Here is a 13,572-nt window from a genome sequence, read left to right as displayed (position 1 = left end):
AGGAAATGTGATAGGTGTTAATACAGTTTAGGGGAAAAAAAGAAAAAATAAAGCCAACCCAGAAATAAGGCCACATCAGAAGAAATACAGAGATAAGCTAAACTAAGAGAAAGCAAAGCAAAGGTAGAATGATTTCTTCATCTTGATTAACCAGGGGTACAAAATGTAACATTTAAATTGATAAACGTGTAACAAAGGCATAAAAATATTCATAAGGAAGAACCAAGGGGAGTTCCTGTTGTGGCTCAGTGGTTAACAAATCTGACTAGGAACCATGAGTTTGTGGGTTCTATCCCTGGCCTTGCTCAGTGGGTTAAGGATCCGGCATTGCCATGAGCTGTGGTGTAGGTCGCAGACACAGCTCGGATCCTGCGTTGCTGTGGCTCTGGTGTAGGCTGGCGGCTACAGCTCCGATTAGACCCCTGGCCTGGGGACCTCCATATGCCACGGGAGCGGCTGAAGAAATGGCAAAAAAAAAAAAAAAAAAAAAAAGTAAGAACCAAGGAAATCAACCAAAATTGTGCAGCAGAGAAAACGAAGTATTACTCAAATCAGGGAGTCACAAGCACTTAAGAAATTAAGTCCAAAATTATAGTTGAAAAGAAAACTACGAGTGGACCCAAAGAAACTAAGGCAAACATGGATAATATAATGACAGTACACAGCGTATATGGATTACTTATTCCTTACGCCTCTTATCAAACCCTATTTTTGATCAAATATCCATCCTTTCTTTATAGTCATAGTCATGGGCTTTAGGGCACTAGTTAACTGAAGATTCTGCCCTTCCAGGGGATATTTGATCATATCTGCAGATGTTTTTGAGTCTCACAATTTGGGGGATGCTACTGGCATTTAGGATAGAAGCCAGGATAAGATAACTGCTTCTAGGCTAAAACTCTATGTGTGATCTCTCAGACCTTTCCTTTCATAGGCAATTACAAAGGCTTTGCCTGGCAGGATTCATGGGGGAAGGCTGCCCTTCTTCTCTCTTCCAAGGGAGTTATAGTCAGTAGCGGCTGGGCCTGCATGCTCACATGCATATCGGCATTCCTAACCCAGGCACCTCCACTCAGAACCCTCCTATGAGGAGACCTTAGCTGAGACACATTTCAGGTCTCTCCACTGAGATTTCCTTATTGGAAGGGACCTTACAGTCACTTTTTTCTACTCTTTTTTCCACTTCTAGCCCTTCATCAAGTCCCATTGGTTCATAAAATGGCAGGAATCTTTTGTTTCAGGTTTCTCAGCAGGGAGACAAATTTCGCAACCTATACTACCTGTCCTTTGATTGACCCTTGCCTAGTGCCTTTCCATGGTGGCTGGAAGGGGATGGAACAGTGAAGAGCCAACACTAATTTCCTACTTTCCTTTTTGGCTTCTCACTTATCGCAGCAAATAAATAAAGACTTGATTGTTACTTTCATTTTGGCTCACAACCTTAACACTTAGGCCATAGGGCACAGGGATATTGCTCAACATCCGACAATGTACACAACAGCCTCCCACCGTGAATTACCTGGTCTGAAATATCAATGGTGCTAGGCTTTGGGGGGAACATGACCCCTCACAAGCCTTAGGACCAGTAAGTTCATAGAATTCTCCTAGTGAAAGTTATTCACCCAGGAAGTGGACAGATGACCAAATAAAGTTGGCCCAATCACACTGAAGTGTGGCCGAGAGAGAATTTTCTTCAATTTCTGTTGTGTTGGTCATGAATAAGCAAACATGTAACCACTGGCTGCCATCTTATGAACTTGAGGGAAAACCACTTTGGGATAAAGTTTATAATATGCTGGAGGAAAGAGGAAGAGACCCTGGGCCCTGATGACATTATGACTTACAGAAATGTGGCTGGAGCCTCCCATTTTTGGACCTTCAGAAATGTGTAAATATCCTTAAGAGATTATGTCAACTTCAGTTGGAGTTCCTCTTACTTGCAATTAAAAGTATTGTTTTGGAAAAAGATTAACTAAGCAGTAAAAACAGAAAGCATAACCTAAAAGCAAAGATATATTACATATAAATAAATACGAGTAGACTAGATTAATATATTAAAAAGATATTAAAATTAAATCACAAAGCAAAACCCACTATAAAGTATATTAAAATACCTAAATAAATTGACACAATGTAAAAAATAAAAGGATGGATAACTTTTGCACAGCAAAAGAAACCATTAAAAAAAAAAAAAAAGACAACTTACAGAATGGGAGAATTTCAAATGATGCAACTGACAAGGGCTTCATCTCTAAAATATACCAAGAACTTATACAACTCAACACCAAAAAAGCCAACAACCCAACTGAAAAATGGGCAAAAGACCTGAATAGACATTTTCCCAAAGAAGATATAGAGATGGACAACAAGCATGAAAAAATGCTCAACATCACTGATTATTAGAGAAATGCAAATCAAAACTATTACGAGGTACCACCTCACACCAGTCAGAATGGCCATCATTAATAAGTCCACAAATAACAAATGCTGGAGGGGGTGTGGAGAAAAGGGAACCCTCCTGCAATGTTGATGGGAATGTAAATTGGTACAACCACTATGGAAAACAGTATGGAGGTACCTTAGAAAACTATATATAGAACGACCATATGACCCTGAAATCCCACTCTTGGGCACATACCCGGAAAAAACTTCCCTTGAAAAAGACATGCACCCACAGGTTCACTGCAGCACTGTTTACAATAGCCAAGACATAGAAACAACCTAAATGTCCATTGACAGATGAATGGATTAAGAAGATGTGGTGAGTATATATACACAATGGAATACTACTCGGCCATCAAAAAGAACAAAATACTGCCATTTGCAGCAACATGGATGGAACCAGAGACTCTCATACTAAGTGAAGTCAGAAAGAGAAAGACAAATACCATACAATATCACATATCTGGAATCTAATATACAGCACAAATGAACCTTTCCACAGAAAAGAAAATCATGGACATGGAGAACAGACTTGTGGTTGCCAAGGGAGAGGTGGAGGGAGTGGGATGGATTGGGAATTTGGGGTTAATAGAGGCAAACTATCACCTTTGGAATGAATAAGCAATGAGATCTTGCTGTATAGTGCTGGGATTTATATCTAGTCACTTATGATCCAGTATGATAATGTGAGAAAAAAGAATGTATTCATGTATGTGTAACTGGGTCAACTTGCTGTACAGTATAAAATTGACAGAACACTGTAAACCAGCTATAATGGAAAAAACAAAAATCATTACAAGATAGAAAAAAAAAAAGGGATGGATAAAGTATATCAGGCAATGCAAGCCAAAATAAAACCGGTCATAATCTCAATATCCGACATTTCAAAAGCCTCCAATGAGGAAATAAACGTTGTTATAACAATAAAAGGTAAAACCCAAAATGGAAATTTAACAGTCATGAATTCATGAGCAACAGAAAACATAGCCACATACTACATAGAAAAAAGAAAAATAAAAACCACAGACAGTAAAGGAGAACTCGACAATAACCCCTAAATGGAAAGTTTAACTTACCTGTCTCTCAAGTCATGACTAAGCACATGAACTAAAGGAAAAGGTTATAGAAAATCTAAATAATATATTTAATTGGGATATAATTTATATACAATCTAAAACAATTAAGTAGATTTTGTATATTCTTCCATTCTCTGAAAACAAGAGACTAGAGCTTTTTGTGGAAGATCTTTTCCCAGGATTCCATACTTGGACTCATCAAAAAAGGACTCCTGCTATAGTGTAAAAATTGTTCCCATGGGCAAGAATGCTTCTGTCTGTGACAGCCCCATGTACAGAGAGAATTAGAAAGGGAACTTCTGGGGCCATCACAACCCGATGGAGAGTAATATGGGCAGCCTACACTGTCTAGATAATAAGGTAAGAGTAAACTAATGTCAAATTCATGAACATACTTCCATGTAAGGCAACCTTTGATAAGCATACCAGGAAAGACTGAGAACTTTCTATCAAAGTATGAACACACAAGACAAAAAAGTAAAATCTTAGTTCAAACTGGCATGGAACTAAACAACCGTAGAAGCATAGACCAAAGTCAGCAGAACTCAGAGAAAAATCTGGCTGACCTTGATCGAAAGAGGTCTTTCCCTTATTGGATGAGTTTTAATGAGATAGCTCTTGAAGAACTATCATTTAACTTTTCTCTCATAATTGCCATCCATTGCCCCCCTTCTCCAGGAATGTATATACTAGACACCCTGACACATATTCTCTGCCCCTTTCTGGGTGCTTTTCTGCCCTTCATTTCCTGCTCAAAGGAAACATGACATATAGTGTTCAGCACCCTTGTCTCCATATAACTCAAGCCTGGTATAATATTCCCAAGGCATTCGCAAGTAGCTAAGAATAGACTATGCATACTCATTACAACCAGAGTAGCAGGACCTACAGCACTGGACTCCAAGAGCAAAATCAGGTTTGCATTCCCATGTAGGGCTTTTAAGGGTGAAAAGACTGAATAATGCACTATGAAGACTAACATGCCAGGATAACTGGACAATACCTCAAGCTGGGCTCTCTCACCTGTTTGCTGGTCGGAGAATTAGGCTGCAAGATAAAATATCTTCTAGTATTCAAAACAAACAAACAAAAAACATACCTTATAGGGACAGAAACAATGGAGTAACAGATGCTTCAGTCAAACTTCCACTAATTGGTGCTAAGTAAAATTTCTTGCTCTGATAAAGAAGACTTTTTGCTTGTTTTGGAAAATGAATCTAAGATTCTTGCAAATAAAACACAGCAATATTACCAAGTCTGGTGACTATGTAAAATCATAGTTGTTGTACAACAGTGGAAAAATGTGACTTGTACTGGACTTGCTGGTTAATTTCTAGGGAATATATTGTGATATGTATGGCCAATACTAAGAAACTTTAATATATAAGATGAACATTTCTTAAAATAGTTTTTCCTCATTCTTTCCACCATGAAAGCTAAAAGGGAAAAAGAAATTTAAAAAAATAACTTGCCATTTAAGTCATCCTCTGATTCTTGAAATAAAATACTTTAATTCAGTACCACTTAAAAAATAAAAGTAGGTTCTTTACTCCAACAATGAGCACATTAACCACATTTTCACATACAGAAAGCTTAGGTACATTCAGCTGTTTGCAAGACATGTCTCCATTTAATACATTTACATTCATGTGAAGTATATGAACTTATATAATTGTATATATTTGTGACTTTTGCATCTGGTACCTTTTAAAAGTAACATGTAATATGCTTATTTTCTAAAAGCCAGTTCACATACAATGATTTAAAGTTAGGAGGGTCTCTTCTGAACAATTTTAATAGCTGCATTCATATGAGAAGTCAGTAATTTTTCTAAATGTAAATCTCAAGCTAAAGCTTTAGCAATTTAAGTAATATGACGGGCAATAGATAGAATTCTTATCAGGATGTACTGTTTGGTTTACAGTTTAGGTCATTTCAAGTGGTTTATAATTATTTGTGCATCAGGGGAAAATAAGCACCAAGGATAATAAATATTTTTTCACATCACAGATTAAATCACAACATGTTGATCTCAATTTCCCTTCAAAATCTAATCTTTTGAAATGAGCGTTTATGTTAAATGCTCAATCTTAGTGAGATCAGCTGATATTCTAGAGGTAAGAATGGAAATGGTAAAAACAGGTGCTACACATAATATATACTAATAATAGAATTCAGATATTCTTCTTACATTGATGATTTCCACTTTTGAACTCATTTTCTTAGAGCTGAAGAGAACTCTGAAAATAACTGTACCATTTATAAACTTGTCAACTATATCTCTTAAAAAGAAACTCTAGAATGTCTTTCTTGCCAACACATATGAAGCAAAATTTTCCTGATGAAAAAAAGCACCTTATGGTAAGGAAATATAAAAAGAAAATATTTTCTACAAATTAATATACAAATTTATGTGCATAAAGGTATAGTTATCCTAGCTACATCTGTAATACTTTATAAATAACACATAATAAAAAAATTCAAAGCACAGACTGAAAAAATAACCCATATGCTAATCTCCAGTTATTAAATATTGCAGCATGTAACACTGGGGGGAAAAGTTTCTGATCTAAATGGTCAATGAAACCTCTTTGGAAATTATGTAATCCTGGCCATCAAATTTCCACCCAAGCAATAGGTTTTTACAGGCAAGCTGCAGTCCTACAAAAATGAAGATGTGTTCAGAGGTTACCTCACAGATTCTTCAGTAAACAGCAGTACTGTGTGACGTTGGTACAGGCCAGCTGGGTTTTCATGTTCCTCTTCTTTCCCACAGGCACATGGTAAACATCACATTAACAACAACAGACCTTTACCTTTCTACTACTCATAAAATGCTAAGAAACATTGCTTTAAACATTTCCAGATCATTATCAAAGTTCCTTACCTGAATATATACAAAGAATTCTCTAGATTTAATATATTTTAAGTGAATACAACAATGTATAAGGAGACACAAATCACTTGCTTTGACACTTCTTAGGCAAGGTTTATTACATGTCTTCTTCGACTGAAAAGGTGATTTTTATAAGTATAAGGAGCTCCAGCTTCTGCTAAGATTTCATTTCTTTTTCGCAGTGTTTTTTTTGTGTTCATGCACTTCTGTTTTGCTAGTCATACCCTTTTTCCGAGATGAGGTATTAGGAACAACCACATTAGAAGGTCCACTGGTAGCTATACAAAAAAAGAAAAACCACTGCTTAGATTTTCACAAGCAATCCAAGTTCAAATGATACAAAACAAATAAGAGAAATTCAAATAACACAAAACAAAGTTCTCTTTTTCCTTACATTCTTCCTAGGAAACCAATATATTCCATCTTTTTTTTTTTTTTTGGCCATGTTTGTAGCATGTAAAAGTTTCCTGGGCCAGGCAGTGATAAATGCCAGGTCCTTGACCCGCAAAGCCACCAGGGAATTCCTATTCCATCATTTTAAACTATCATCTACTGTACTGATGACCTTCAAATTTATACTTCTGGTCCAGACCTTTCCCCTCATCTCAAGATCTGTATATCCTATCAGAAATCTCTAAATAAGTATCTGACAGGAAATACAAACCTAACATATTTAAAACTGAACTCATCATTTTCCCTATAAACATCTATTTTCCTCTATAGCTCTTACTTCACCCCTATCAAGAAAGCCCTTAAACTAGAAACATTCTTAACTCAGGAACCATTCTTTTATATCCAAACCAACTTCATGCCCCAGTGAGTCATCAAAAAGTTATTCTATGCCAAGTTATACTTCTGTATGAATAGGTAAGTTGCTTTCAGACCTATCCTCCTGCAGAAAACAACTATAAGTTTGGGTAAAATATGAAAAAGACTACCCGAAGACACTGAAGAGTGAACAAAAGCATGCATATACTAGAAAAGTAGGCATATACTTCAATACTTGGAAGAAGGGCATAACATGGAATTAGCACTCCCCCCCTTTTAAAAAAGGCTTTTGGCTTAAGGATAGGATCCAGTCTGCACCATGTGGAACTGCTAAAACTACAACATAAAACTCAGAAGCATAAAGAATCAGAAGACAAGTACTGCAGAAGCAAAAGCTGCTAGGAAGTCAGGTGGGAAATCCCAATTCTTTATATAAACTCTGATCAAATGTATGATTTGCACAGAGTAAGCTCCAAAGAAGTCCAGATCAGGTTAAAAGAAGGGAAGTGAAATTTGAGTTGCCAGCTACTTCAGGGGATAGTTTTGCAATGTGAATTCAGCCAAGGTTAACTCTTTGCTTTAAAAAAAGGGCAAATAGGGGGAGGGAGTGGGAGGGATCGGGAGCTTGGGCTTATCAGACACAACTTAGAATAGATTTACAAGGAGATCCTGCTGAATAGCATTGAGAACTATGTCCAGACACTCATGTTGCAACAGAACAAAGGGTGGGGGAAAAAATGTAATTGTAATGTATACATGTAAGGATAACTTGATCCCCTTGCTGTACAGTGGGAAAATAAAAATAAAAAAAAAAAGGCAAACAACCCAAACAACCCAACAATCTTTGGAAAAATGTGACAGAAACAACAGAGTTTCTACAACATATCAGTCATAATGTCTAAGATACAATACAAAATTACTCAATACATGAAAAACAAGAAAAAACCTTTCTTCTTAGGAATGGGTAAATTCATAAGACACCAATCTTGAGATCAGCCAAATTAAAACAATTTTAAAGCACATATTTTTAACCATGCTCAAGAACAAAGAAAAATATACCTATAATGAATAAAAATATTGGAAATCTCTGAAGGAAAAAATATAAAGGAGAATCAAGATGAATGTCTAAAACTAAAGAATAAATACGTGAAATAAAAATTCACTGAATGAAGATGACAGGTAAAAGTTACTATCAACCAGGATTTTACTACCAAAAAAGTCGTAAGCATGCCATAGTCAAACTGTTAAGAACCAAAGATAAAGGGAAAATGCTGAAAGCAGGAAGTGAAAAATAATCCATTAACCCACTGCATACACAGAAACAATTCAAATTAACAGAGAATTCTCATCAGAAATAAGCAGAATAAGAAGATAGTGGAACAATATCTATAAAATGCTGAAAGAAAAAACTTTCTTCCCAGAATTCTTTGTTCACCAAAACTACCTTTCAAGGATTCGAGTAAAATGAAGGTTTTTTCAGATATAGTAACAGATCTGAAGTATAAGAAATGGTAAAAAGATTCAAGTTGAAGGCAAATGCAACCAGGTGGAAAAACGTAGAAGAAGAAACAAAGAGCATTAAAAAATAGCAGTATGTGGATAATTAAAGACTTATTTCTCTTCTTAATTTCATTAAAATACATACGATTGTTTAAAGCAAATATCATTAACACTGTATTGTAACCTTTATAACACATGCGGAAGTAACACATATGTAAAACTATGTCTAAAGGATGGTAAAGAAGGGAAGGTAAATACAGTTGCAAGGTTTCTACATTTTACTTTAAGTGGCACAAAATTAATTCTAAGTAGACCATGAAAAGTTAGAGCTGTGTATTTACTGCCACCGATAAAAGAATAATACAAAAAGGTATAGCTAAAAAGCCATAAGCTAAGTTAAAATGAAACTCAAAAAAAAATACTGAATTAGTAATAAAAAAAGGCACTTAAGAATAAAGAAATAGTAACCAGAAGAAATAAACAGAAAATATAATAAAAGAGTAGATCTAACTCAACCTTACCAGTAATTACATTAAATGTAATAAAAGAGTAGACCTAACTAAACCTTAATATTATTACATTAAATGTTAATGGAGTATAAACACTGAAACTATGGCCTTTTAAAAAAGCCAAATATATGCTATCTGCAAAAGATCACCTTAAATATGAGGACAGAGTGGTTAAAAATATATATGCCATGCACAGGACCCCCTACAGCCCAGAAAAGCTAGAACAAGCCTGGCCGAGTCGGGAAAAGATCTCAGACAGTCTTTCTGAGTCAGGCTGCCCCAGGGAGAAGCCTCTTCGGTTTCCAATGGCCCTGCTACCCGCCCAAGCCCCCAGGGGGTGCCCTAGTGGATCAGCTGCATAAGACTGCCAGCTCCAGGCAGGACCCCCTACAGCCCAGAAAAGCTGCAACAAGCCTGGCCAAGCCGGGAAAAGATCTCAGACGGTCTTTCTGAGTCGGGCTGCCCTGGGGAGGAGCCTCTTGGGTTTCCAGTGGCCCTGCTACCCACCCAAGCCCCTAGGGGGTGCCCCACTCCCACAGAATAGCTGCTCAGCACCACCAGCCCCCTAGAAGAGCCCCTGAAGCCCAGAAAAGCTGCAACAAGCTTGGCCAGACTGTGAAAAGATCTGTCTACATTCTCAGGCCATCCTTCTGAGTTGGGCTGCCCTAGGGAAGAGCCTCTTAGGTTCTCAGTGACCCAGATAGCTGCTCCAGCCCCCAGGGGGTGCTGCACTCCTGAGAAACAGCTGGCCCAACACCGCCAACCCCCTGCAAGAACCCCACAGCCTAAAACACCAGAAGCTCTGCATGACCAAGTGAAATCTGCTACCATCGTGGTGTGGACCTCCCAGTCCTGTCTGCCCTCAGGAAGTCCTCCTTTGCTTCAAAGAAACACTGTCAGCCCCATCAACACTCCAGAAAAGCCACACTGCCTCAAAAAAGATTGACCAACAACGCCAGCCCTCAGGAAATATTCCACGGCAGTGACAAGGCAAACACTGCCGATAACGGAGAGTACAAGTCTCCCAGGAAAAAGAAAACAACAAGCAAGATGAAGAAGCAGAGAAACCACCCCCAGTCAAACCAACAGAAGAACTCACCTAAAACAGTCAACAATGAAACAGATCTCTGCAGTCTGACAGACCTGGAGTTCAAAAGAGAAATAGTGAAAAGACTGAAGGAATTAAGAGAAGATATGAACAGTAATGCAGATACCCTCAGAAAGGAACTAGAAAGTATAAGGAGGAGCCAAGAAAAACTAGAACATTCATTTGCAGAGATGCAAACTGAACTAAGGGCAGTAAAAACCAGAATGAATAATGCAGAAGAACGAATCAGTGATATTGGAAGATAGAATAATGGAAATCACTCAATCGGTCAACAGACAGAAAACCGAATCAAAAAACTGGAAAGCAATATAAGAGACCTATGGGATAATATAAAGCGGGCCAATCTACGCATAATAGGAATTTCAGAAGGAGTAGAAAAAGATAAGGGGATGGAAAATATATTTGAAGAAATTATCGCTGGAAACTTCCCAAATCTAAAGGATACTGGGTTCAAGATACAAGAATCACAGAGGGCCCCAAACAAACTGAACCCAAATAGACCCACACCAAGACACATCATAATAAAAATGGCAAAAGTTAGTGATAAAGAGAAGATCCTAAAGGCAGCAAGAGAAAAACAGAATGTTACCTACAAGGGAACCCCCATAAGAATATCAGCTGACTTCTCTACAGAAACACTGCAGGCCAGGAGGGAATGGCAAGAGATATTTAAAGTGCTCAAAGGAAAAAATATGCAACCTAGAATACTCTATCCAGCAAGAATATCATTTAAAATAGAAGGGGAAATAAAAATTTTTTCCAACAAACAAAAACTTAAAGAATACTGCAACACAAAACCCAGGTAAAAGGAAATATTGAAAGGGCTTCTCTAAACCAAGAAGAAAGGAAGGAAAGGGAAGAAAAAAGAAAAGAAAAGAAAAAAAAAAAGAAGAGGAAGAACTAGGACTGAGGAAACTGCAATCAGAGAGCAGTCACTCAAATAAGCCAGCATTACAGATTTAATCATGAACAGGTCTCAAACAAAATAAAATTAAAAGAAAAAAAATAAAAAAAGAGTCATCAAAACCATAAAATGTGGGCAAGGGATGTTAGGAAGTAAATAACCCTTTTTGTTTGTTTGTTTGTATGTTTCTCTTCTTAATTTTAATATAGTAATGAAGTGTTTGAACTTACAGGACCATCAGGCTAAAACACACAATTATGGGAAGGGGTTAGCATACTTAAAAAACAGGGCAACCACAAGCCAAAACCAAATAGTTGCATTTGCAAAAAATGGAAAAAAAATACACTCAAGCAGATAATAACAGGAGACCATCCAACCAAAAAAAAAAAAAAAAAAGGAAAGGAAGAATGGAGAACCATAGAATCAACTGGAACACGAGGTTCAAATGGCAATAAATAATCATTATCAATTATCACCTTAAATGTCAATGGACTGAACGCCCCCAATCAAAGACACCGAGTGGCTGAGTGGATAAAAGGCAAAACCTTCAATATGCTGCCTACAAGAAACTCACCTTAGGACAAAAGTATACATATAGATTGAAAGGGAAAGGGTGGGGAAAATATTTCACGCCAATAGACACGAAGAAAAGCAGGAGTCGCAACGCTCATATCAGACAAAATCGACTTTAAAACAAAGACCATAAAGAAAGACAAAGAAGGACACTACTTAATGATTAAGGATCCATCCAAGGAGAGGATGTTAATATCGTAACATAACATGCCCCAAGTACAGGGCACCCAGATACATACAAACAAATATAACAGACATAAAGGGAGATATGGATGAGAATACATCATAGTAGGAGACCTTAATAACCCCCTCACATCAAGGACAGATCCTCTAGACAGAAACCAATAAAGCAATGGAGATCCTAAAGGAAACAATAGAAAAGTTAGACTTCATTGATATCTTCAGGACACTACATCCAAAAAAAATCAGAATACACATTCTTCTCAAAGGCTCATGGAACATTCTCAAGAATCGACCACATATTGGGACACAAAGCTAATCTCAATAAATTTAGGAGCATAGAATTATCTCAAGTATCTTCTCTGACCCAATGCCATGAAATTAGAAATCAACCATGGGAAAAGGAAAGAGAAAAAACCTACTGCATGGAGACCTAAAAAACATGCTACTAAAAACCAATGGGTCAGGAGGAATCAAGAAGGAAATCAAAAAACCTTGAAACAAATGATAATGAAGACACAACCACTCAAAATCTATGGGATGCTGCGAAAGCAGTGCTCGAGGGAAACTTATAGCACTACAGGCCTTTCTCAAAAAGAAGAAGATCCCAAATGGACAACTTAACCCTCCACCTAAATGAATTAGAAAAGAAGAACAAAAAAGGCCTAAAGTCAGCAGAAGGAAGGAAATTATAAAGATCAAAGAAGAAATCCATAAATAGAGACTCAAAAAAATATAGAGAAATTAATAAAACCAAGAGCTGGTTCTTTGAAAAGGTGAACAAAATTGACAAAACCCCTGGCCAGACTCACTCCAAAAGAGGAGAGAAAGAACCCAAATAACCAAAATTAGAAAGGAAAAAGAGAAATCACAACGGATACAGCAAATACAAAAAACCAAGAGATACTATGAACAACTATATGGCAACAGTTTGACAATCTGGAAGAAATGGACAATTTTCTAGAATCTTACAGCCTGCCAAAACCGAATCAAGTAGAAACAGACCAACTGAACAGACCGATCACTAGAAAGGAAATTGAAGAGGTCATAAAATCACTCCTACACAATAAAAGTCCAGGACCAGATGGCTTCACAGGTGAATTTTATCAAACATATAAAGAGGAATTGCTGCCCATCCTCCTTGAACTCTTTCAAAAGGTTGAAGAAGAAGGAATACTCCCAAGACATTCTATGATGCCACCATCACCCTCATTCCAAAACCAGACAGAGATACCACCAAAAAAGAAAACTATCACCCAATATCATTGATGAAGATAGATGCAAAAATTCTCAACAAATCTTAGCCAACCGAATCCCAAATACCAAAAAAATTATACACCATGACCAGGTTGGGTTCATCCAGGTTCACAGGATGGTTCAAACTACGCAAATCAATCAGCATCATACACCACATTAACAAAAAAAAAGTCAAAAATCATATGATCATCTCAATAGATGCAGAAAAAGCACTGGACAAAGTCAACATCCATTCATGATCAAGACCCTCGCCAAAGTGGGTATAGAGGGAACATTCCTGAATATAATCAAAGCCATTTATGAGAAACCCACAGCAAATATATACTCAATGGGGAAAAACTGAAAGCCTTCTCACTCCA

The 13,572-nt window shown here is 37.1% G+C and overlaps 1 protein-coding gene across 10 annotated transcripts in view; it reads right to left on the bottom strand.

Moving 5' to 3' along the window:
• Positions 1-5,009: 5,009 nt before the first annotated feature.
• PPIP5K2 (diphosphoinositol pentakisphosphate kinase 2) overlaps positions 5,010-13,572 on the bottom strand; it is a 92,785-nt gene continuing 84,222 nt past the window's right edge. For all 10 annotated transcript variants that reach the window (XM_047778371.1, XM_047778370.1, XM_047778372.1 and 7 more), the window contains one exon: positions 5,010-6,692. In XM_047778371.1, coding sequence (XP_047634327.1) covers positions 6,580-6,692 — 113 coding nt within the window. In that variant the 3' untranslated portion in view covers positions 5,010-6,579. The remainder of the gene's footprint in view (positions 6,693-13,572) is intronic.

This window comes from Phacochoerus africanus, chromosome 4 (genome assembly GCF_016906955.1).
Source record: "Phacochoerus africanus isolate WHEZ1 chromosome 4, ROS_Pafr_v1, whole genome shotgun sequence".
In the NCBI taxonomy this organism is placed as follows: Eukaryota; Metazoa; Chordata; class Mammalia; order Artiodactyla; family Suidae; genus Phacochoerus; species Phacochoerus africanus.
The sequence above is the reverse complement of the archived record's forward strand: the minus strand, read 5'-3'. Positions and strand labels throughout refer to the sequence as shown.